Source organism: Alexandromys fortis, unplaced genomic scaffold, assembly GCF_014885135.2.
Source record: "Alexandromys fortis isolate MF-2015 unplaced genomic scaffold, M_Fortis_MF-2015_v1.1 scaffold_8_1_9099942, whole genome shotgun sequence".
Lineage (NCBI taxonomy): Eukaryota > Metazoa > Chordata > Mammalia > Rodentia > Cricetidae > Alexandromys > Alexandromys fortis.
The window spans coordinates 2,404,997-2,432,169 of NW_026067898.1; the positions used below are offsets into that span (position 1 = coordinate 2,404,997).

Sequence of the window (27,173 nt, forward strand, 5' to 3'; positions counted from 1 at the left end):
AATTTTATTCTGTAATACAGTGTTATTTATTAATTTAATCAGCTGTTTCATGATTCCAAATGTCAAATCTATACCAAGTCTATTTTTAAACCGAAAAATGTCATATAAGCAAAATGAGTAGTTAAATGCAGTGTGCAAGCTAAACAGAGAAGTATGTAAGGCCCCTCAGAAATGCAGGCTATATGCTCAATACTGTATATCCTGGGACACTCCAGATGGAATACGGCTTTTTAGCTACAACCTGGAACCTATAATATGAATAATTCAAACTTCATGAAAATGCGTGTCTTCTCCAGATTGTTAGTGATCTGAACTGGCACATAAACCCAAATAAGATTTAACACTGTATAATTGTGCTGAAGCTTTCAGCAAAATGAGATACAGAGCTCATTCCATCCCTTACACACAGGAAGACACGGGTGTATGTCTGGGCACTGCTGGACTCCACACAATTAAAATGGCATTTCTACACAGTTGTTAGGCTCTAAGTTTCTTATATTGAATGTTGACGTTTTATTGTGGTAAAACACATAAAAATTGGCCACTTTCACTCCCCATTCATTCATGTTCAACGTGCTCATATTGTTTTGAGACTATTCTTTTGTTTTGTTTTGTTTTTTTGTTTGTTTGTTTTTGTTTGTTCGTTTGTTTGGTTTGTTTTTTCAAGATAGGGTTTCTCCAAAGCCTATCCTGGAGCTAGCTCTTGTAGACCAGCCTGTCTTCAAACTCACAGAGCTCCACCTGACTCTGCCTGCTGAGTGCTGGGATTAAAGGAGTGTGCAGCCACGACCCAGCTGAAACCATTCTTATTGTTTTTATGCCAACCTTACCACAAAGAATACCTGCATAAAGTGGTATGCAATGTAGCTTTGAGCGATTGGCAACTGAAAAGTGATCAACAGGGTTATTTTCATTGCCCTTGTCGATCAGGGCGAGGAATGAAACACATGTGTTTTCCTGATATTGTTTTAATGTGCCCTTATAAAAGAGATACATCCTTTGATGACTGTTACATCATTTGATTGCCTGAATAAATATGCTGTAAGACTCCTATGCCATTCCGGATAATATCAGCCCGTTTGGTTGTTCCACTTTACATACTTAGCTCTCGATGTAAGTTTTCTCTTAAAGTCAGACAATGTAGTTATTTTGGCTGACAGGGAAATGCAATCTGTGACCGCCTCACATGTATCACCATCCTGCATGAGGTTCACTCATAATCTTAATAGAGCTGTTACAGCATGCTGCCTCTGGGATTTGTGTCTGCATGCATGCGTGTGCAAGCAGATGTATGTTTTAAGTACGCTTGATATTAATGTTGCACCGTTATTAAGAGTATCTTGTAAGTGTAGTAGACTTTCTGATATCTGAAACTGTAGTATTTACGTTAAAGTCTGTATTTGCTTTGCTACCCAGAGTGTGTGGGTCACAAACACTCTGCAAATCCCCTAGAACTGGAGTTGCTCTCATTTGTGAGCTGCCATGTGGGTGCTGGGAATCGAATCTGTGTCCTCAGCAATCTACTGCTGATCCAGAAAAAAAAATACATTGTGGAAATTAGATATAGAATTCCAAACTGCATTTTTTAGTCAATACGGTATTGACTGTATAGAATATAGGCAAATAAAATAGTGGCATTATGGGAAGGAATAATAGACATAACAATAATACAAATAAGCAGTTCTTTAGGCTTGATGTAATTATAATCACTAATTCACAACAACTGTGATTTTTGCACTATTTAGGCACAAGACCAGCCCTCTTGACACTGAGGAAGGGGAAAGGACATATTGAGAGATTTTGGGAGAGGGAGTCACTGTTTTTAGGGTGCAATCACTACTCAGTAGGTTTATGTACATGAGGGATTTGAGAGGAGTAAGGGGCATTTGACAGTTGGGATAGGCATGTTAGTAACATAACACTAATCATTATTTATTTATGTGAAATTATTTAAGAAGAAATTTAATAAATAATTAAATTTTTAAAATAAAGAATAAATACTTGGAATATTGCTTTGTATTGGGTTTAGAACTATCTTACTTAAATAAAAGGGGTGGTGCTGCGGGTACTTAAATAAAAGGGGTGGTGCTGTGAGAGCTCCTTTTGCTCTTTCAGCCAATAGCCTAAGATACCAGACCATTTGGGCATGGTCTCGTTTGCTTTAAAAAGCAGCAGTAGCCATGTGTTCTCACTCTCTTGATTCCAGCTACTTGACTCCTTTCTTGATCACGCAGAAAGCTGTTGCCTGGGATGGTGATCTGTTAGTTTTTTTTTTTTCCCTTTAGATAAATAACCATTTTATTAAATATAATTCCAAACTGTTGTGGGATTGTTTGTGACTTATGCCTTCACACCTCCTTGTCTCAGTCTAAAATACTGAATTTTTCAGAGTAAAGAAATTGTGTCTCCCATACCCAAAACTTCAGTTCCTAGCAAATGACAAGTGGGGGGTTCACATCGTCTCAGTTGCAATACTGCAGCTTAGATGTATAGTGCCACGGTTGATAGAGAGGACACTGGTCAGGGCCACGGTTGATAGAGAGGACACTGGTCAGGGCCACGGTTGATAGAGAGGACACTGGTCAGGGCCACGGTTGATAGAGAGGACACTGGTCAGGGCCACGGTTGATAGAGGAGGACGCTGGTCAGGGCCACGGTTGATAGAGAGGACACTGGTCAGGGCCACGGTTGATAGAGAGGACACTGGTCAGGGCCACTGTTGATAGGACACTGGTCAGGGCCACTGTTGATAGAGGAGGACGCTGGTCAGGGCCCTGCGCCACTGTTGAAAGGCAGGACATTGCTCAGGGTCCTTCTTTCTGGGTGCAGCACTGAAGATTTGTCTTGGGGCCCCTCTTTTTCAAGTGCCATTATTCATTTTACTTCATAAGCAATAACTCACAGCCATTTCATTCACAGAAGATTTTCTTTAAATTCTCTGCCCCATTATAGGTTCTTCCCTCATTTGGTTTGCTTTCCAACTTTATTGAAGTTAATGTCTTAGAGACTAGCTTCAAGGTATCTGTTCTGTGATGATCCTAGCAGATCCAAAAGCAAATGTAAAACACATTTGTTTCAAATCACTTGTATTCTTTTCAGTGTTTCTGTGTTCTCCTCGGGCAGCCAGGTATTTCCTGAATTTTACTGAGAAATAGGATAAAAGATCAGATCTATTAATATCATATTTCCTGTCTGGCCTGTGTTATCACTGCACTCTCTACCAGTGATCTCTAAATCTGACGATTAGACCAGTCTGGTCCACATAGTCCCCGGATCTCGGACAGAATATGTGATGTTGAATGCCGCTTACAAGGCAAGAGGAAGGGTAGCAGCTCTCAAACAGATCCCTGAGAGCATCGACTGCACGAATACAAGGACCTGAGAACACACCTGCATCACTCCACACAACAAAGGCTTCGCTAAAGCAACTTCACCAGCCTGCCTTCAAAAATGAATGTCTTTGACTGTGACAAGATATTTCATCTTATTCTATTCTTAGCTGACACCAATGCCAGATTGAATCTCTTTGACAGCACAACCCTGAAAAGAAAAGACTTGATAGTAAAATTCTACTGACACACAAACCCCACACATACGTAGTAATATAAATGCTGATAATGGGATTTATTTTGTTGCTGACAATAATGTAAAGTTTATAAGATTTTATATGAAAGTTGCCGTGTTTCTAATTATTATCCTAAATATAAATATATTTTTTAAATTGCCTGCCAGTTTTGTTAGAATAAGGAACATATTTTATAAGGAAAATTGCTCTTCTAAATGATCCCATACAACAAATATTCAGCTAACATGTTAAGGCATGTGATGAAAATTCTAAAATATTTTGCATATATTCTTATTTTTTTTCTTAGCCTTCTGAAATTTCAAAACAGGTACAAGGTATCATCCAGAACTTACAACTCCTTAGTTACCCATTTGTCTCCCTGTCATCTGTTAATCATATTTGATATTTCTGAAGTCAGCTTACTGAAAATTATAAGATGCACGGAGATGCAAACCTGAGTTGTGAAACACAAAGCAGCTCCCTTCATGCTGCAGACTTCCCACAAGTGCAGACTGGCGACCAGTGCGTCTTTTTCTTTTTGCATGACACCACCAGGTCATCTGTGTTTATGGTAAATGAGATCAATGAAGCAATTCCTGCATTTCTCCATAATCCCACCACAAGTTAGAGGCTGTCTCCGGGATATTCATGGTATCTCTTATTCCATTTGCTATTTTCGTTTCCCATTTAAATTTCCCCTTCCTCTGTATCCACTTACACTGAGGGCGGTCTGACCTTGAGTATAACTTTCAACAAGCCACAGAAGACAAAGATGTAAGAGCGTCTATCCTGTCAACCAAGCAACCATCAGAGAAGAGAAAAACATCCCATCACCTGATTGCTCTAGTTAATTAATTTTAAATTAAACACAGAAATTTTACTATAATTTAATTTTTTTTACAATTTATTTTACCCATTCTATCCTGTCCCCAAATGCCTTCAACTGCCCTACCTACCCCACAGTGTTATTTCTGTCTTCCTCAAAATAATCAAAACTATTTTGCTTGAAATACAAAACTAAAATTACAAAAAGACAGTAAGACAAAAAAAAAAACTACACGAAGGAAACAAAAAGTACACAAAAATATGCAGTCTGTACTGTACAGCACTCCTGCGTATGTGACCTGCCCTGGAGTCTGGCTGAGACACCCAGTGACACAACTTTGGGAAAAACAAAACAAAAACAGATCACCACGTTTCCAGAAGGTGTCAGTTCCACATTGCCTTTTGGATAGGTGTGGGACTTGTGGATCCCATTTCTATTCTCCCAGCTGGGATTATGTCCCTTTTGTCTCGCACTTGGTGACAGAGTCTCTGGGCTCATATGTGTTTCTTTCCCGTTGTGTCTTTAAAGTGCTGTTTCATTGGAATCATCCACCACCTCTGACTCTTAAATCTTGTCATAAAAAGAGTTCATGAATTTGAACTGTGACTGGGAATATGGGAGACGTTGAGGGAAGAAAAGAAATAGGTAAATGTTGTAATTATGTTATAATCTGAAAAGGTTTAAAAATTATTGGAATATTTTTAAAGAAAAATAGAAGTATCTAACTACATTCATAGTTTTCATTTTGATCAAATTAGTCTTGGAATAAATTCCTGTAGATAGAACTACCAGGAAAGCTCTTTATAATTCATGGGAAGGGATGCTCAAAAGTCCTCCTGAAGAATCCCCCAATATTCCTGGGTGAGGCTCTCCTCCCTGCTACTCCCATTCCTTCTTCTTTTTTCTAAAGCACAGCTAGCAATTAAGAGAAATAAATTTGGAAGCACCAGTATTCACCCAAAATGTATTAACTGTCTTCAGGTCTGCTACGTCCTCATGTTCTCTCTGAAAATAATCTTCTGAGGAAGATTGACTGATAACTGGTACATTATGAACTGCCTGGGTATGAAAGGCAAAGCCCAATGATTAGAAAATGGGCAGATGCTGTTATCTTGTTCCTCTGAGAGAAAAATTCAACAATATATTCCATGAACCCTGTGAAAGTAATTCTTTATCTGTTTTAGTGTATGAATATTTGTTACTCTTAATAGTTAGTAAATAGAAGATTAGAAACACTAGGAATAAAAGAATGCTGAAAGAAAAATTGCAAAGTGAGTTGCAAGTACTGGGAAAATATTTTAAGTTATAACTTTTAATAAAGTCTTATCTTCTTTTACTGAACAATGTATTTTTTATATCTTGGTACAATATATAATGTTATTTAGCTTAATCTTACTTAGTTTCTGCCCAACTAATTGTACTAAGAAGCAAAAGAAAATGTGTTTGAGGAATATTTTTTTTTGATGTGCTAACAAGTGGGCCAGGCAGCGGTGGCACACGGCTTTAATTCCTAGGGAGGCAAAGGCAAGTTGATCACTGTGTTTGAGGCCAGACTGGTCTACAAGAGCTAGTTCCAGGATAGACTCCAAAGGTATGGAGCTACCTTGTCTTGAAAAAACAAATGTGCAGGACTTTCAATTTTAATTAAGTCTGTAGAATGGAGTACTCAAAACAGAAAGTCAGTAAAGGAATTGGAAAGATGACTCATTCCATAAAACACTTATTTTTTAACCGTGAGGACCTAAGTTCAGATCCCCCACATCACTGTAAGCCAAGCACAAAGATGTTCTCTGTGACCTAAAAGAGGAAGAGACAAGGGAACAGCTGGGATTGCTGTCCAGCAAATTCTTGTACATCTGCAAGCTCCAGGTTCAGCAAGAGATGTTGTTTCAAAAAATAAGGATGGGTCTAAAAAGCATGGGATAAAACCGGACTCTTCTGAACATGGCGGACAATGAGAGCTGCTGAGAAGCCAAGAACAATGGCACTGGGTTTTGATCCTACTGCATGGACTGGCTTTGTGGGAGCCTAGGCTGTTTGGATGTTCACCTTACTAGACCTGGATGGTGGGGGGAGGACCTTGGACTTCCCACAGGGCAGGGAACCCTGACTGCTCTTCAGGCTGGAGAAGGAAGGGGGGAGGAGGGGGGGGAGGGGGAGAAGAGTGGGGAGAGGGGGAGGGAAATGGGAGGTGGGGAGGAGGCAGAAATTTTTAATAAAATAAATAAATAAATAAATAAATAAATAAATAAATAAAATAAGATGGGGCTGGAGAGGTAGCTCAATGATCAAGAACACCAGCTACTCTTCCAGAAAACATGGGTTCAATTTAGTACCCCACAGCAGGTCTCTTACATAGGAGTTTTGACACCCTGTTTTGGCCTCTGCAGGCAGCAGGCATAGAGGTGGTGCACGGACAAACAGTAACACAAACACACATAAACATTATGCAATAAAGATTTGATTAAATAAGGTAGAGAGAGCACTAGACATCATGACATCAACGTCAAGGATCCCAATACGCATGCTCTCAGATGTGCATGTTTGTGCAAAATGACCCCATATAAAATATACATAGAGATATGCTGTATAAGTAAAAGTCAAAATAAAAAAGTTTAAAAATTATTTGCAAACCAAACCATATTTCACAGTGATACTTTATGTATGCATAAGTTCCCTGATTCTGAATCCCTATGACTTTAGATAGCCGTGATTCACAAGGTGTGAAAATTTATGTTATGCAATTCTTATGCCCTATGATAAATGATAGGACAGTGGTAGGGATGTATTTCAGAGGTAGAATGCTTGTCGAGCAAACTCAAAGCCTTAGGTTCAGATCTCAGCTTCAAACAAACAGGCAAACAAAACAGACACACTTATAGCCAATAGAATGGACCTGACTATCCATTTGTCATGGTTAACGTTTCCTCAAGTACCCTTTTTTCACTTTTTGTAGTATCCGTAAGATAACTGTAATTAAAGACAGTAAAAATGACATAATCCAAAGTATCTAAATTTTGTATTTATATAGCATTTCTGTAAGAACAAATTAAATTGTTCTTGTCACATTGTCATTTGGTCATTAGCAGTCAATATTGCACAAGATAAGTACTTAACATGATAAAAATGATGGGATTATTCCTGGAACTTAAAAAAAAGTTATAAAATAGGTTTTTAGGTAAAAGTAAGTCAAGGGGTAAGTAAAGAAACCAATCATAGGACTTTTAACATAGAATTGATCCCAATGGAACTGTAACTACATTATAAACAAACCCCCAACAACGAACAAAGAAAGCGCCCCTTATGCACCAGTGTGAGTACCAATGGGGAAATTTGAATCTAGAAAATAACAGAAAGTGTTCTATTTACAAGATAAAATTGCTATGTGTTCGTTTTGCCTAATTTTGTTTATAATTTAATGTTTTCAGTGTTAACCTTTTGGCATGCTTTTTATAAAAAATGCCTAGAATTATAATTCATGAAACCATTCACTTCCATATACTTGTTTCTTCTAAATGACATGATGCTTTTTTTTTTCTCAGTTTATTTCTCTGAATAAGTCCACTGATATTAAACTCAATTACTACACATTAATGTATGAAATGATATCAAATACGCTATATCTAATTTCTACATGAACTATGATACTCAAAAGTGTTTGAAATGAAACTGACAAAGTTAATTGAATTTTCTAGGGGAGGCTGCACTTGCAAATAACTTTTTCCTTCTTTGAAAGTGAAGTCTCACGTTTCTGTGCTTTTTGTGAACATTAGACCGTCACGTTTAAAATGTGTTCTTTATTCTAACTAAACACTTTTCTGCTTTTCTTCTTCTTGAAGCAACAAAAAAACCCTTATTTCTGCTGCCTCTGTAGAGCATACATTGTGATGCTGTCTGGCGAAATGATGGGCAGAGCAGGACTTCATTTCTCATGCTAAATAAAAACGCCTGACATCCAAACTACTTCTGGAAAGAGTCCATTGAAACCAAGCCAGGTGAATATTATCCCAGGAAGCAGGAGTCACCTGGCGGCTCTTATGAAATTAGACTCCTCTACTATACCCCCGAGTAGGAAAGCTTCTTCAGTAGTAAGGCAGAATACACATTTTCTAAACATCCAGGTGATGATGATGACCATTTAGGTTTGATCAGACCGTACATCAGAAATGTACAGAATAAATTACGTGTCATTTTCCAGGCTGGCTATGCCCCCCCTTTTTTTTCTGGTTAATTTTCTGTTCTAAATTTCCTTGGGCTTCCTTAACCCTATACGACTCTATGCTAATTGGTTTCTCATTATACGTGAAAGGTGCATATTCATGTGTTTGGGGAAATCGGGAGAACACATACTCTTTCAGATAACATTTCTATTCTCTGTAAACGCAGGTCAACTGCCACATCAGTAAAACAGAATAATCCCAAGCTACAGTTTTATTTAACTTTGAACACAGAGATAAGCGCCGTCCTCATCCTTTATCCAGGAAACTTCTCTTTGCAACAGACACCACCACAGAAAACTACAACTCGTGGAAATGCGAAACTGTGCAGCTCAGTACCAAAGGGTACATTTACAACACTATTCCTGCACCTTTGTGGAGGAAGGGTAGCAACATCGCAAGACCCAGAAATACAGGGAGTCTGCCTCCTGGTTATGTCAGAAACTGTACCCATAATGTCTTAGCAACATGACTGCCTAATCATGAGCTAAACGTTCACAACGACAGACACACTGCATCAATAAGGGAAAGTCCAGGTGTTTCCAAATGAGCACTTAAGAGGCAGAGGCAGGTGGATCTCCTCGAGTTTGAGGCCATCCTGGTTTACAGAGTGAGTTCCAGGACACGCACCAAAGCTACACAGAGAAGCCCTGTATATCAAAAAAACAAAACAAAAAACCTGCAGACAACCAAGAGATGCTGAGAACATGAGAAATGAAAAATAGTCTTCCCCAGGGAGGAACACACAGATTCGTTAGCCAATCTCACATGGTCAGCCCTGAAAACATATACAAATAACATTATACAGACAGAACAGGTTGTAATTATATAATTATATGTATATATAACTATATAATATAATATATATAGATCATGGAAAGTTATATGGGTCTGGATAGAGGAAAGAGAAGGGTAAAATGGTGAAATTATATCATAATCTCAAAAAATAAAAGAAATGTTTTAAACTAACAGTCATGATATACTGAATATTAAAGTAGATATTAGTCCTTTTTTTGTTTTAAAACAATCCTAGATCTCAACTTTCCCATTCATCATACAACCTTTCAGTAATGTTTACATATAAGCTATTAAATATGACTAAAAAACAGTTCTACTTCCGAGTATAAACCATTTGAAGTTATTGTTAGTTCTAGAAACCACAACAAATAATGAATTCAGACAATACAGCTACAAGTCAAACTAAAATCTCTGTATTTCTAAAGCCATGTTCTCTTTTACTATAGAAAAACAAAGACAGGAATCAAACACATATGTGAACCAATGTGAAAACTCTACATCAAACCAGGAGAGTGTGGGAAGTATTAACTTGAGTATTTATCCTATCTTCAGTTAGATTTTTCAGTTGAAAAAGAAAACAAAAGTTCATCAGATTAAACATAAAACAAGCATATTGAAAGGAATGAGACAACAGGCAGATTCTTTTTTTTTTAAACACTTTTTTTTAAATGATTTTATTTATTATGTATACAACAGTCTGCCTCCCTGTATGCCTGCAGGCCAGAAGAGGGCACCAGTTCTCATTACAGATGGTTTTTTTGAGCCACCATGTGGTTGCTGGGAATTGAACTCAGGACCTCTGGAAGAACAGTCAGTGTTCTTAACCGCTGAGCCACCTCTCCAGCCCCATCAACAGGCAGATTCTAATACCACCTTATTGAATCAGGTTTTTTTTTTTTTTTAAAAAAAATATATATATATTTTACTTGGCCAAAAATCCACCACTGACTAGCTCAAATTGGCATAACTTTTGTTGGTGAGAGGATACCTTCTGTGGCCCCCTTTTGCTCCCTGCCCTTCAGAATTTTCATCAGAGTATTTTATTAAGTGATAGTGTCATTTCTTCTGTCTTTGAATATATCTTCCATGTCTTGTGACTAAACTCAGTTTGCCAGAAAGAAGTAACAGAAGCAACATATTCAACATATTATTTTCTGCAGGTCTTCAGGTTGCTGACAAAAAAAAAAAAAAAGTAGAAGACATGCTCTAGAGATGGTTTCTTTGCTGAAACCCAGAAGAATGCAGAATGCTGAGCAGCATAGAGAATGAGTTTCTGTCACTTTGGATGCTTCTATAATTAGCAGGTAACTGCAGGCTAACATTCAAAAGTGATTAATTGTGAGGCTTAAGGACAGCAGCATTAACAAACATGCAGGGCCACAGCCTAAACTGGGGGACTTTGGAGAATGGCGGTTCTGGGTAAACCCGGCATGCCACCATCCTATTATTTACGTGACATTCCTTTAAACATATTTCTCCCTCTGATCATCTATTTTCCTCTTCCTTCTTCCTGCCACAGCCATGCTCATTCTAATTCCAGACAATGACCGCTGCTTTGCCTACTATGTTCATTTAGATTTCCTTGCAAGTATATTATGTAACTAGATGGGGAGTAAGTTCTTACATTTTACTTTTTAGAGATGAATGCTTTGAACAGTGGCCTTGCCCAGTGTTTCTAGAATTCTATGGCCGTTTTGAGGAAAATATACTAATTTAGTACTAACCGACAATTAATAACTTCCATTATTATGGGATAGGTGTAAGGAGAGAACAAGAATGGGAGAGAGGAATTGGCATCTCGAAAGGAGGAAGGGCAAAAAGAGGAGGATGAAAATGACATTTCTTGGAGTGTCTGTCTTTCTTTCTTGGAGCATGTGAATGTACACTGTTCATATTTTATTTAGGACACTGAGATTAAAAAAATTATCAAAAATTATCGGTAGTTTTTAAAGCATATAAGGATTGAATTATCAATAGAGTATTTTAACTAGTAATTATATATCACAAGTGAGCAACATTCTCATATTTTCTTATGTCATTATATTACGGTAGGCATTGTAGCAAAGATGATCAATCTCCTTGATGTGTCATTATTAATTACAACACTTGTCCTCTCATATAAGGTAGTCTGAAAATATTGTATTCAACACTGCTTACCAGGCCAGCGCAATGTGCATTCCTTAGAGGTTATTACCATCAGCCTACCTGCAAACTAGTCTCCTGGGTGTTTTAATGACAATGGGCACCATAATAGCCATTTCTCTAAGTGATGGTCTATAAAATGTGTTTCTTATACTGAAACAATAATTGCACAGTGACTGGCAGTAGAAATACACCAATGTGATTAAATACAAGCATCCCCTTTCCTCCAAGAAAGGTCAATTCCTGCTCATAGGGGGATACCTGGTAAATGCTAACAAAACACAATTATTTTTCCTATACCTCTTTTGATAATCAAAGAATAAAGATGTAAACCATGTATAAAATTAATGAAACTCATCATTATCTATAGATAATAGACAATAATAAAAATAGAAGAAACCTCTCTGATTCTATGGGTTCCCATAAAAATTATAGGGAGATGGTAGGACAAAAGGAAGGAATTCCATAATTTCACGCATTTGTTCATATTTTAACTGTTTTCCTTCAACAAATGACAGTCATCACAATACTCTCTGACTAGTTGTGCAGTCCATGCAAATTTCAATTGGATTTAACCACAAATTGGGAAGAAATTAAAATAAAATTGCCACTTAAGATCATAAAGCTACTACATTAAAAAGTACTAAGAAGAACCTACAAACATTAAGTTCAGAGGGCAAACAGACACTTTCAAAGCCGAGACTGACAGCCTCTCTAGGGTTTTTTTTTTTTTTTGTCATACACTACATTTCATCATGATTTCATTATCTAACACATGTGACTAAGAATTGTCACAAATTAATAAGGAGTGAAAAACCAGAATGAAATAAACACTTTTTTGTGTTTTTGTAATGAAATTTTAGAATGATTTTTAGCTAATAAAACTGCAATAATTATGTTGGACAAATTTATTAATTTAGAAATATTTACTGAGTTTGTAATGTGAAGAGAAAATGTTATGTCGCCCCCTAGTGTAAATACTAATTTTTCAGCATCAGGAATACAGTAACAGAAGACATTGAAGACTTTCCATTCTGATCCATCAGAGACAGCAAAAGAAACCTCAAGCTTTCCTAAGAAAGAACGTGGTGTGATTCCATGAACTTTATAAGTTAAAAAAAGACTAATACCTGAAGGTTTCCTTGCAGGTTTTATCTCTGAAATATTTAAACAAAAATCTATGTAAAAGGAGATGTTTTATGCATCGTGACATGTGTAGATGTAAGGAGTGCCAAGAAATTACTGAGTGAAACTTAAAAATGTTCATGCCAACTAAATATGAATGTGTTGACATCTGAACGGCCATGTGATGGTGTGGGGAAGTGACTCAAAGACTGGTCCATGGCACTTTCTATTATGTCAACTGACACATTTTCATAAAACAATGGGAAGTTTCATGCTTAATTCCGCCCCCATCGCAACACACTTCTGATTGTTAACAGTACATGGTCAAGCTCACAATATCAATTATTTTCCAGAGATTCTCAATAGTGAAATTCCACGTTTTTAGATTTTTTTTCCCTGAGAATCACAGGCACCCCAATATGGATGGGTGTTATTAACTGAATATCTCCCAAATACATTTTCTGTGGCATTAGAAGTTTTACCTGTTTAGGGTTAATGGTTACACTCATGAAGCCCTCATGACGAGGTGCATGCTGTCCTAAGTGTTAGGTAAGCTCATGTTCCTCTCCACTTTCTCCTATGTGAGCATACAAATAATGAAGGGAGAATCCCTCACCACTTATGATGACACTTAGTACTTTCACCTGGGAATTCTCTACAGCTTCCAGACCTGCAGATAACAAATAATTGATATTTAGCCTACCCAGGCTATAATCAATCCCTAATGCAGCTTAAATTGACATGGGAAATGAGTGAACATATCATTGATAATTATTTGGCCTCCAAGAAGACAAGTTTGGGAGGGCAATATTTGTAGTAGGAATGGGATGCATTGTTTTCAGAATACTCCAGCAGGGTTCAGAGAAGTTCTCAGACTCCAAGAAGCCGTTCAATAGCTATCTTCACAAGAAGAGAAAAGGGGAGCATGAAGACTCTGAGTGTTTCTAACAAGACTCCTACATGTCATCCTTGACCATTCCACCAGCTACACTGTCTTCTATGTAATTATCAAGAGAAAGCTTAGCCCAAGCTAGACATTCAGTGATAACCATCACCTCAAGAAATTAGTAATGGGGAAAGGAAAAATAGGTCGGGGCGGGGGGGGGAATCTCATGGGCAAAAGAGCTGGAGGTGAATACAAAAACCAAAGAAGGAGGAAAGATGGACAGGTAAAACCAAGCTATTAATAAGGTCTCGAAGACTTATGTTATTTTACTTTATCTAAGTTATCTACAATAAATATAAGTGTGTAGACATACATATGTCTAGCTTAAAGAAAATGATGTCACTTGGGCTGACAGTGTTCCACGATGGACATCTAACAAAAGTTACAGTACCAGGCATGAGAAACCTCTGATCAAGTTGTTGGTTAGGATGGTCTCACCGACTTTAAAACAAAATAGGCTATTGCTCTTTCCTTTGGTTGCCTCTCTGAGGTTGAAAGTAAGCCATTTGCAAATCACACCTCACACTTAAAACACAGGACTAAAATTACTTGAGTTGGATATAACATAAAAGCCTCTTTCCTGTGATTTAGTTTCCATAGTACCTGAAAATACTGTGCAAACTCCCAAGGTAGAGAAGAAGGCAACTGTGATGCCACTGAACCACAGCAATGATTCCCGTGTCATAATATACATAAAGATAAAAGAGTGCCAGCCGTATGTTGGTGGCAGCCATCAGCTTTCTAATTGGACTTAAGAACCCCTCAGCAGGAATAAAGTTATCCCTGGTAGTGAAAACATAAGCAACTAATTGGATCTAACAGAAAAACTAACGCAAGAGATTTCGTGGGTTCCACCTCTAGACAAATAAATACAGGAACTAATACCTACAGTGAGTTTGAGAATCAGCCTGTTTGAGGGACAAACTCCCTGGATGGTCATCCAATAATAAGTCATCCGACCTGATGTCAAGTGTACACAATCAGCAGTAACAGACTAAACAGATTGTATTTATGTATCCATGTGTGTGTGTGTGAGTGTGGGCATAAGTGCATGAACATACACATAACAATAATAATCAATAAAAGGCCATCAATAAAAAAATTAATAAAATAGTCATCAATTTAAGAAGGGAGTTGGGATACATGGGAGTAGTTGGAGGGAGGAAAGGGAATGAAGAAGGTGATACGATTGCATTTTAATTATGAAATATATATGTATTTATATATATATATACATATATTGAAAGAAAAAACAAAGGAACAAAAAGAAGAAAAAACAAACCCATAATACCCCAGTTCTCCCTCATTTCCTAGTCTTCAACCTGTATCTAGAGCATGATTTCCAGTATAATCCTTTATGTTTTCACAGGACTTAAAACTATTGGCCTGTGTTTTCCTTTAAGTTATTAAAGTCTGTCATCAATAAGTCTCAAATTTTTTTCACCCAGCTGGAACTTCGATGTTTATTTCAACCCAAGTCTAAATGGAAGACATCAGTGTCCTGGCTCTGTCTCAGCAGGTTAACTTTTCATCTCCTAAAGTCCTCTACAAAAGCAACAGTGTGGGGGAAATATCATCATTCCACTGTGATGCTTTCCACCAATGCCCGGCCTTTCTAATTCCTAAAAGAGCCCACCTTGAAATCACGTTTCTCAAATGTCCTCTGGTCCTTGTCTGGATACCTGGAAGCTGATCACCTTGTCCTTAGGCTCTTCCTCTGTGACCATCCACTCCTTCTTTTATCAATGACTCCAAACCAATGTTCCTAAAACTGTCGCTACCTGGGAGCTTGGCTGGTTCTAGAAGTCAGGCTAACACTAAAGGTTTCATTCTAAGAATACACTGTATATTTAGATAATCAAGACCACTCCTTATATCTGATCACAGATGAAAACAAAGCCATTGTTTTATTACCCAGGAACCTCATCCACTAAACATCATGAATTTCAGCTTTCTCCTAGTCTGTTTTATTTGCTTTCTACATGAAAATTGCTAAGCTAACCATAAATGAGCTTGAATCACAGCAAAAATCCAAGGAATCCTTCATGAATGTTCACAGGTCTCACATTGCATAGCTTACACTGTTAACAGGAACATGACCAACCAACATGCTTCCAATACAACTGTGTTCCTGGCATCATTTGATGGCTGCACATGACCCTGAGTATTTAAGCGTTTGTGAAGAACAATTTACAAAATGGAAATCCTTTATTTTAAACAATTCTACTTAAAACTTGTTTAAAAAAACTTATCCTACCAAGGTATCTGTTAAAACAAAGTATTTTTTTCTTTCATTTAGTGTTAACCTATATATTTTATGACAAGAAGTGTCTGTGTCATTAACTGTTGGATTACAACAGAGAACAATGATGATATTTTATATTATTGTTACATGGTTTTGTTATAATATTAAGACATTGGGTTAGGATACAGATACAGATATAACTATTTAAAATAGCTATCATCAGCCTGTTTATGAATAACAGGAAGGGTCACAATAAGCTCTATATGAAACCTCTGCAGTTAGCACGCACTTACTTCCTGTTGGATCCAACTAGCGTCTTTGTTTTCACCATTTAGTTTTCCTATTGGAAAGAAAATCTGTTATGAGCTGCAGTTTTATGCATCAGAGTCGTTCAAATAATTTCATTCCTAGGAATATTAAAGTGCTTGGTGTATAGGGAGTGCCTGTGTTAATAGATCATAAGATTTAAATGGGCCTGTAATTGCAGCGAATGGTCAGTTGGAAATGTGGGCGCAATTGGTGGACTGGACATAGGCAAGAGCTAATGCAGCCATCAAGAAGAAGAGTTTCTTCTTTTATAAAAAACCTCAGTGGTTGGTCTGAAAGCTTATGAACAGATTACACGAGGGCAGCTCTGTAGGGTAAGACAATGTGTTTTTAAACTATGGGTTAGTAGGTTAGATGTTAGCTACATCTACAAAATCCATTGCTGCGATACAGTTAGCATTTGGTTGATAAGTAGCACTGTACATTGAATTATACATAGCTCTTATTCTAAGACTGCTAGTAAGTGAAGCTCAGCTCCACCACCATAAACATTTGCTGTATGAAGGGTGTACTTACATTGAGGAAAGAGCGTAGCTTTCTTCCAGTGTTGCCAAGCCATTATTAAAGAGTTCAGAATAGTACATCCAATAATGGACAACATTTACTTTAACAACTAAGACTGAGTTTAAATTATTTATTACCCCCACTTTACCTTACATTGTGCTAGAAAGTATAAAACAAAACATTTATAAAAATTAACGGAACTTTGCCAGTTACAAACACCACAAGAAATGCCCTATACAGTGTAAGCTTTTCTTGGATGCAAGGCTCCCTAAGAATGGAAAGAAATAGATCAAATGATTTCAAGGTAGAATCCTCTTGCAAAATCATACTTTAATTATATTCCTTGTGGCTGGCAACACAAAATGTGATAGACAGAAACACATAATCCCCTCCTAAATTTAAGTTACAGTACACCACAGATTATCATTGTTACATTCTCTGAAGTGATTCATCAAACTCCCTGACCACAGTGTTCCCCTTCAATAGCACCAGCTCCCTTCCAAAGTTCACTGAGAGAAACTATCACAATGTTGTAGCAAATCGGAATTAATTTAAAGTGTAATTTCTACTATCCATAAACTATTAATGAACTTGTTTCTACCTATTAAAGTAAGTATCTCGGGTATATATTATGTTTAAGAATAACTTAAAGACTAAAACTGCATCAAGAATTAATTTTTGAAAAGACTAGAAACAGTAAAGAAATGCCCAAAGTTTTGAGTCTAAATGAAAATGTTCTGTTTTTGTTTTATTTTTGAAGTTGGAAATTGAGTCCAAGTCTTCAAGAATGGTAAAGGTGTTATGTACAACTGAGCTATATTCTCAGATAAAATGCAGAATGTCTCACCCTCTATTTCTCACAGGCTTCTTATTATGACAATGTTCCAACATATTTGATCTGGACAATGCCATCAACAAATTCAAGCAATACGTAACAAATGAAGTCAGAGGACATTATGAATGTTCTAGGAGTAAGTAAGACCATTAATTTTGTAAGAATTGGTCCAATGAAGGGTGCATTCAAAAAAGTGAGCTTTTTTTCTCTTTGTGGGAAACTTTTGAGTTTTGAATTAAGTATGGACCTAATTAGATGTTGTAATTATTTGAGAAGGTAGTATTAAAAAGGAGAATCTCTAACAGTAACAAAAAGCAGTGTATAAGGCCTGGTATCATGGTGCATGCCTTTAATCCCAGCAGCTGAGAGGATGTGGCAGGCAGATTTCTGAGTCTGAGATCATACTGGTTTACAGAGTGAGTTCCTGGACCAAGAGGACTACATGGAGAAATTCTTGTCTCACCAAAAAGAAACAGAAAGCAGTGTAGAAGTATTAGGCTGGAAAACATCTTATTTTCAATCAGTACTGAAACCCAAATATTTTAAAACACATACACTAAAACAAATATTCTAAAATTTAAAAATGTCCCCAAATAAAACTCAATGAAATTTCTGGACTAGGTCCTCCTGTATTTTTTAATAAAGTTACCATTGCCAACATCAATAATACAAAAATATTAATTCACATCTGAGAGGAAGAGACAAGGTTATGAAGTAACTAATGACCAGATATATGACAACATTTCTCTTTTGTAATGATGGGTACATTCTAAGTCATAATAATAAACTTTCAATTATCAGTGATATGTCTCATTTGAATAATATATTTAAAGATGTACGTGCTATGAAGTTTCATTTAAAACAACACCAAAAAGTAAATGATACAATTAGTTCAGAAAAGTATGACCCAACCTAATCGGTAATACTGAACGCATGAGTTGAAAAGACTGTTGGAAGAATATGTAATCGTTGAGTATAGGAACATGTTCATAAAGGTGGTAAGTCTGTGGACATATTACTCTATCACCTGATTCTCACCTCACCTTAAGCCTCCTGGGGAGAGTAATCTCTCAGTGCTATTTGTTCAATATCACAACTCTACATTCAATCTTTTTAGTCTTATAGCCTTATGGTGTACCCAAAACTGGTTTTAGTGAGTCAAAGGGACTTTTAAATTATATTTTTTTGAGGAGACACAGGAAGGTAAGAGAATTGTATGAAAAGTAAATAATATTAAAATCACAAGGCAAAAGGCCACACGGTGTATCTCAAGGTCAGTCTAAACATTTATCATTTCTACTATATACACACAAAAATAGAAAAAATAACCAAAAATTTTGCATGTCAAATTAACGCAGGGGAAAATATGCTGGGTAACAAGAAACTTGTAAACTTGTCAAGAAGATTGGAAGATGTTTTAAAGCAGAAGCAAAATGGGCAGGAGTGTTGGAGAGATACCATATTTGCCTCATGAACCACAGAACCATTGGTGTTTCTACAAGTCCAGAGCTGCTGAAGCTTCTCCGTGAAACTGAATAAATTAAACAACAACTATGGTGAAGATCAATCAATAAATTAAGTCTTACTGAACCTGGTACTTCCTATATCAAAAATGTTGGTCATCCTACAGAACTAAGGCCTTGATGAAAATTGGGGAGTTTGTCCACTTGAGAATATGAAGTAAAATACACCTAAATTCATATTTTTAATTAATCACTATCTGTACTTGAAAAAAAGAAGAAAAGTAAAATGGCTTCAAATAAACATGACACAACACTTTCTCTTACATATTATCACACTGGTCCTTATAAATTTTATAATTAAAACATGCCATAAAATCTTCTCCATAACAATGACCTCCCACTGTCATTGTCTCATTTTTAGTTTTTTAATTCAGAAATATTAAAATATTAGTTGAGACATAAATATTCTAAGCAACTAACAGAATGTAATAGTAAACTAATGATGGTACTAAGATTCCTAAGTCGAAACCCATACTTTGCATTGAAATTTCATATAAATGTATATTATATATTTAGATATACATTAAAACATTTAAAATGTAAAAGTAGGTCAAGAATTTCTGTTGACCAATTGCAAAAGTTTATTAATAAAGAATTTTTATTCCCAACAGTAGTTGCTCATGTAAATTTAAAATAGAATATATAGGTCATAACGTTTGTTCAAGATCATTAAGTTCTCTGATTTATCAACAGTAATATAATAAAAGATCACAGCATCACTAATAAAAGATTATTTTCTTGTTCCATAAAAGTAAGCTGTCGAGAGATGATGATGCAGTTTGTAACAGACAGAATAACAAGTAAAACATTTTCTTAACTCTTTGTAAGACAAAAATGGAGGCTTTTCATGTTCATTAAGATTCTTAAGTTGGAAACGTTCATGAATAAGCTCAAGAATGCCAAATGCAGGAACTATAGTGGGATAGATAGATAGATAGATAGATAGATAGATAGATGATAGATAAATAGATAGTAGATAGATAGATGATAGATAGATAGATAGATAGATGATAGATAGATAGAGAGTAGATAGATGATGATAGATAGACAGACAGATAGAAGATAGATAGATAGATAGATAGATAGATAGACAGATAGATGATAGATAGATAGACAGACAGACAGATAGANGATAGATAGATAGATAGATAGATGTTAGATAGAGAACAGATTAATAGATGCATAGAAAACCACAACTTCTCACCAAGCTTTTAGTTCTTCAGAACATCTGCCATTTTTGATAGAGGAAGTTCCAGGTTTACTAAGAAAATAAGCTAATTTATTGACTGCCCTTCTCCCCATAGTGACTATCTAATTCATTAACATAAATGTGGTCTTTCATTCCTAACAGAAGCGATGAGCCAATGGAACTGAAATCTAAACAAATGGGACATGTTGTTCAGACGTAACTTTCATTTGTGATAGCATTCCAAATCCAAAGCTCTACAGAGCAAATTCATCTTCAGAATTATTGTAAGGTCATACAATAGCTTTTAATTAATCTGAACTTTGAAGAAATTAAAAAAAACATTCATTAACCAACTAGTAATTGTAAATAATTCAATTTCTTGGGGAAAATCAAAATTGTTTTTCTTTGGCTTTAGGTTTTATCTCCTTGGGAAAGAAAAAAAAAACAGATGTTTACATGGATGTCATTAAAATTCCTTTATCTTAGAGGAAAAATTTATTACATGAAATTCAAATATAAAAGAGTTTAAATATTTGTGATTTGATTATTACTGTATGAATGTAGATTTTAAAATACTGAATATACTTAACACAAACAACTTATCATTAAAACTAAAGAAGTAAAACAAAAAATATGATATGCATTAATATCAATTTGAAATTTTATGTCACATAGTATATGTCCATTTTAAGTTAATATCTCTGCTTCATATGAAAGTGGGTACTTTTTAAACTTTAGGTCAAATTATCTATTTTGATCTGAATAAAATAGCATATAGTAGGACTCAAAGAATTTTTGTTGCTGTCAAGATGATATCATTATATAAGTATGAACTAATCTTTATTAATTAACATAATTCCATCCTTGATATACTTAGACTCTCTTTATAGTTATAGACAAACACAGGTCTCATTTCTCCTAATGGCAAAACTCACCCAAAGCATTTAGAACACATACACATATATTCTATAAAAATAGTTTTAAATAGTTGAAAACTAATGTGAGCATACCCTGCATTTATGTCAGCATGAAACTCACACCCAGCAAATACAGACAGGGCAGGGTTGTCATGATCACCCCAAGATTCACCCCTACCTTATAGTTATGAGAAACATTATGAACTTAATTTCAGAGTGTATCTCCTTGTTGGTTGCTTCAAACACATGTATTTTGATTTATTCATCTCATTTAGATGGCTGTTTTTAATGTGCCCATTTTAACCATGAGGTTGCACAGACAAAACCCGCTCTTCACCTGCCCTTTGTCAACATGAGTGATGAAGAGCTGCAATTGCACAGCAAATAAGTGATCACGAGCTAACGGAGTCACTGGAAAGCCCAAGGAGGTGGAAGAGACACAAGGAACAGCACAGAAACAAATGCAAGGCTCTCAAATAACTGCCCATTTCTCTGAACTCTTGAGTGTCTTGGCATCTACACCTTGGAATTCCTCCTTCTTTTGCTTGTCCTTAAATTAAACTTGGTTTAATGAGTAAAGCCAAATGTGTGGAAGAAATGGTTTTTCTCTTTAAAAATGTTCGCCAAACCCTAAAGTAGATCCCAGACCATTTCAGTAATTCTTCAAGACTTTGACTACCCCACAATACTCAACTACAGAAGTTTGCGGTGTGTGCTCTGTTGTGCAAAGAAACAGGAAATAAACACATCCTGAACAACAAAGATGTCAAACTAAGCCTGTGTTCTTGTGTGTAAATCACCGAAAAGCTGGCAGTCAATATCCAAGAAAAGGGCAAATCAAATGCATTCTGTGGGAGTCTGAATCCACTGAACACTTCAATTGAGAACTTTTCATCCTCAAAAAAAAAACAAAGTTCTTAGGCAATTTATTTCTTTTGGTTTATGTGGACACAGATAGAGAATGATAAAAAAAAAAACACTGTTGCTTTTCAGATAAGTGTGTCCTTGAACTACTCTGCTCTGCTCCCAGACAAGCAAGTACTGGGAGAATTAGGGAAAATTTTGCCAGCGAGCACAGACTTCACAAAGTCATACACTTTTACCATCTGACTGGCTGAACTCTGCAGTGTGCATACTAAAGAGCCACCATGCTACTGTTCTCTCCTCCTTTGAAGAAGTGCGGACTTCTCCAGACACACTTGCTCTTGAGAGTTGGTCCTGTAAAGAGGCTTCGTGGCGATGCAGTTTGGATGGAATGAACGTAGGAGCTATTCCCTGCACTGTCTGTATGCTCAGCACATCTTCCACCAATCAAGAGTGCTTTTCCTACTGGATGCCAAAGGGCAAGCCAAGCTGTACTATCCAGTGAGAGGAGCTGTGTGGATTTTGTTTTCTAAGATGTTTTCTACTGGCTGTAACAGTGATCCAGTGATCACCTTCCACCCGTGCCCCTAAACTCTACAGAGTGACAAGCTGACAGCAGGGACTGATGGGATCTTTCTGTTTAGCTTAGTGCAGACAACTTCTTAGAAGAGAAGTTTCCTATCTGTCCGTCCTTCAGCCAAAAGCTAAGAGCCAAGAAAGGAACTCTTTCTGAGACCCCCACGCAATCCAGCCTCTTGCCCTAAGCCACCAGCCACACTGGCTCCCTCTTTCAACATAGACACCCACACCATCGTTCACCTTCAGCTGCCTAAAATGAAAGGTGCCACGGGATCACTTGGGGTTAGGGCTCTTTTCTATTTTTAGAGAGTCCTATTGAAATAAGGAAGGACTGATAAATCTTCAGCATGTGGAGTGTTGTGGACAGAAAGCTTCATGAAGTGTCGGGGGAAAAAAAAACCTCAATCAGAGCTTTGCTGAGATTCCTTCCTTTTCCTACACCCGAGTCTCATCCCACGCCCATCAGATAAATACACGAAATAAATGAATGCTTTGCAAATCAAACAGAATCGCGAAAGCTCCTCAGTCAACTCCTTACTTCAGATATGCCCTATTAGACGAGAGACAGTTAAGACACACACAGAAAAAGAGACAGACACACAGCAGAGAGATTACCAGAGTTTTGTTCCCGTTCTTGCTGAGAGGGCCCCGGAAAACTCCCTTGATGTTGCGAAAGTGTCCGTTGCTGAGATGCGTGGAGCTGATGACAATGTAGTAACACTCCATGGGGCAGCCGCCGCCTCTCCTCCGCAGCCGCTGCTTCCACGCACCCGCGCCCGCAGCCGCAGCCGGGGCCGGGAGGGTGGGCTGGAGATCACGGCAGGGCGAGCGGCTGGCGGTGCGCTGTTGGCGGGCACGCGGGTTCCCTATGCCCGGCTGCGGTGCGCGCCCCGCCGCCTCCGCATGCCGGCCGCGCTCGCCCGGGCTCCAGCGCAGTGTTCGCCTGGCGATCCGAGCGGGGACGTAGAGCCCCGCGGGAGGATGCGGCCGAGAAGGGGGCCGGGCCGGGCGGGACCGAGCGGGAGCGGTTAGAGCCCGCGCTGTAGGGCGCAGCCGGGCAACGGGAGCCGCCCGCGCGGCGGTAGCAGCGGCCACAGCATCCCCCGCGCTGGGCGCCCGCACTTGCAGTCGCTGCCGCTGGCAGGCATGAGTGTTATTATAGTGTGCGGCGTTGCCGGTCCATCGCACTGAGCCAATGGCAGGGAGCCACTGGGCTGATACTGAGAGCTGTCAGAGGAGTACATCTGTCACCCGCCACCTCCCCCCTGCCTCCCCCGCCGCCGGGACCCACGGCCGCGCCAGCCTGGCCACGAGTGGGAGCGCGTCGCGACCGCCAGGGGCCGGGAGGCGACGGCCAGTTACAAGTGCGAGACTCCTGCGAGGTGCGGGCGGAGGTGGAGGGGGGTGGTGGGGTGGTGGTGGTGAAATAGACGCGACCGTGGCTTCTGCTCTGCGGGTTGGGATGAGGGCGGGGGCGCGAGGGAAATAAATAAATTAATAATACAGTACCCAAGCCGTCCGCTTCCAATTGCAGCGAATCGGGGCAGGTGCCAGGTGCCGCTGGGTTTGGCTTTATGGGAGTCTGCGCTTTGATGCATCTTTGGTATGGAGGGTGAATGCCCCGCACCCCCACGCCCCCAGTTACACATATCACAAGTGCTATGTGCTTGGGGGAGGGGAATTGTGGCGACGCGAGTGGATGTGGAGAGCAGGGAGACGCAGGGACTCCTGATGGATGTGTTCCCATTCCTGGCGCTCTCCCCTCATCCACCTCCCCTGGGAGCATCAGTTCTTCCTAAATTGCCAAAGCTGAGAGGAAAAAGGATGCTTTGCGGCAAGAGAAGCTGCTGCCAGGAGCTCCGGAGCAAAAGAGGTGCTAAACAAAAGCAGAAGCCTTCGTCCTAGAAGCGACCTGAAAGGAAAACCTTGAGCACACAAACTACTGCGTTTGTCACGAAAAGTAGGGAATGGGGTCTGCTGCCTTTAGCGGAGACAGATTGGGGCTGGACTTTAAAGGGTCAAGGCAGCCATCAGCCAGGGCTGCTTCTCCCCCAACCCTTCCCAGGTGATCCTCTCTCTGTGTAAGTTTAGCTCCTCAGAGGCGGTGGAGTGAGGGCACCGCATCAGATACACACACCACAGATCTGCTACTACCATAGGACTCATTAGTCGGCACTTAAGAAGATCGATACCAGGCATGGGAGGCTGCGAGATGGTGCCTTCAATGGATTTACTGAAGGCTTTATTTTCCTTTTGCCTTGAAAGGCTTAATTGGTTAAAGCAGATTCCAGACATTCAGATGCCCCTATGTCTGAGTAAACTGCAGTATGATATAGCTGTGTTTATCTCGTGTATCAATGGGTCAACTATACAAATATGGTCCGGTCTTTTGTCTCCTAGACACAGAATTTTCTGTAGCAATGACCCCCGTAAGCCATGATATGGTGCTTAAATGAATCAGACAGTTTGATTTCACTTTTCCAAAGAAGATAAAATGGGATGTCGTGACAAGACAGGTGGTAGTCACGTGAGTAAATTATAAATTATAGGCTATAGCCGGGGAGTGATAGATTTATCAAAAAAAGAATTATTTCCACGTATCATGCTTCAATTAGAACATACTTGACGCAGATTGATTAAAACTCGTTATGAAGTGTCTGTTATTTAGAGACTAAATTTCTCTGATATCCACTTGGGGGAGTCTGAAAGTCTTGGGAGAAAGAGAAGTGGAAATTCAGAAAACTTCTGTGCTCTAGGAAGGAGGTCATCCAAAAATATACAGAACATAGAATGAAGACAATCATATTAAGAAAATATTCATTTTTTTTCAAAAATTAAATCTATCTCCTGCTTGCCTCATGACAAAATTGATTTTGTTTACTAACAGGGTGTTTAGACATTCTCTGCAAACTTCACTTGGGAGGATAGCAGAGTCATAAGCATGCATTTGAAGTTTTAGAAAATGTTGTTAGAGAGGGTAACTTATTCAGGACAGAGCAAGGATACTTCTCAAGAAAATGAAGACACACCATATAAGATCAGGCCATGTGTATATTTTTTCTGAGTGCATAAATCAAAATAATGCAAGCTAGGCTTGTATGCAAATATTATTTACTTAGAATACTTCCGTTGTTACTCTCAGATCTTTGCATCACAGTCTAATTTAGAAAATGAGAAATATTTGCCGGAATTTTTTCATGAAATAAATAGCAGACAGTATCTGTGTCAAATGTCATACTAACTGCTAACACAGATGCATGAACATACCATGCACACTCATAAATATATAATCATAAGTAACACATAGTTGTGCTGCCAATGTTTATAGTTTATTTATACACAAAATTTCAGATAATGCCGAGTGACCAAAACTCAAGGTTAATCTCCTTCCTGCATCATGTGATTGAGTTTTAGGAAGTTACCTCGACAGCTAAAGCATCCGAAGATTTCTATGATGAGAAACCGCGATTTTACCTGAATTCTCAAGGTATGCCTCCTCAGACAGACACACTTGAGTGAAAAACCTCCGCATTCCCTGGCAGGAATCATGTTTCCGTCGGAAGAGTTCACCTTTGTCAATGGCATCCTTGATGTAAGGGAGTGAGGACCTGGTCACATGGAATCCTGATTTTAAATTATAGAGAACAGCATAGATTTACTACCAATTCATGAAGGTTGGATGCTAGCAGTTATAAAGAAGTGTGAAATGTGCGTATGAATATATATGTATTGTTTCTTTATACCCATATCAAAATCAACAATTAACTCAATTTGATCACCAAGTTTGTATACCCATAATTTGAAGAAATTTACCGCTAACAGTCATGAGAGTTATTGAAATGAAACTAGCAGACTCTTCTTTATAATCACTGTTGCTAGCAGACTCCTCCTCACCACTACAGCAATCTCAATATTCAGGAAAAAGACGCATTATTGTGGAAAACATGGCTTTTGACGTAACTAACAAATAGGCATGAAGGGTTTTTTAATTTATTTTTTTATTAAATACTTAATGTAGAAAATAAGGCTTTGGTCATCTAGAGAACAGGCACCAGTTTTACAACAATGGTTTAAAGTAATGGCGTCAGTTTCTATTACTTAAAAACTAGCCTGATATCCTGACTTTGGGTAACTCTTTTGGCTTGTGTTGTTTAGGGAGCTATGCCACATTTGCTTTTAAAATATGAAGCTTTCCCAACAACACCTGGGGTAAGACTTAAGTATATTACTGCCTATTATAAATATGCAGAATCAATATATCCTATTCACAAATTATTTAAAATATTTTGTAGATTAATTAACATCCCTTGTGCTCAATTGCCAACTCTAGTTGGAAAAAAGTAATTAAAATTTTAAATATAAAATTTCCATTTTTAAAAATATATAATTTACTGTTGACCCACGTTCGTTCAGTTTTCCCCCTTCAGAGATCGCATTTCAAAACAAAACAACAACAAAAAAAGTACAAAAAAAAAAAAAAAGACTCTGTGTTCTTTGCGCTTGCACTCACTCATACAGCCCCTTCCTTGCTGGTATCACGGTTTGCTTGACTGGGGTCCAAACATCAGGCT

The 27,173-nt window shown here is 38.0% G+C and overlaps 1 protein-coding gene across 1 annotated transcript in view; it reads right to left on the reverse strand.

The window, feature by feature from the left end:
* Znf804a (zinc finger protein 804A) overlaps window positions 1–23,636 on the reverse strand; it is a 190,913-nt gene extending 167,277 nt beyond the window's left edge. The window contains exon 1 of the mRNA XM_050121245.1: window positions 23,218–23,636. Within this exon, the coding sequence (XP_049977202.1) occupies window positions 23,218–23,328 (111 nt within the window). The 5' untranslated portion in view covers window positions 23,329–23,636. The remainder of the gene's footprint in view (window positions 1–23,217) is intronic.
* Between the last annotated feature and the right edge of the window lie 3,537 nt (window positions 23,637–27,173).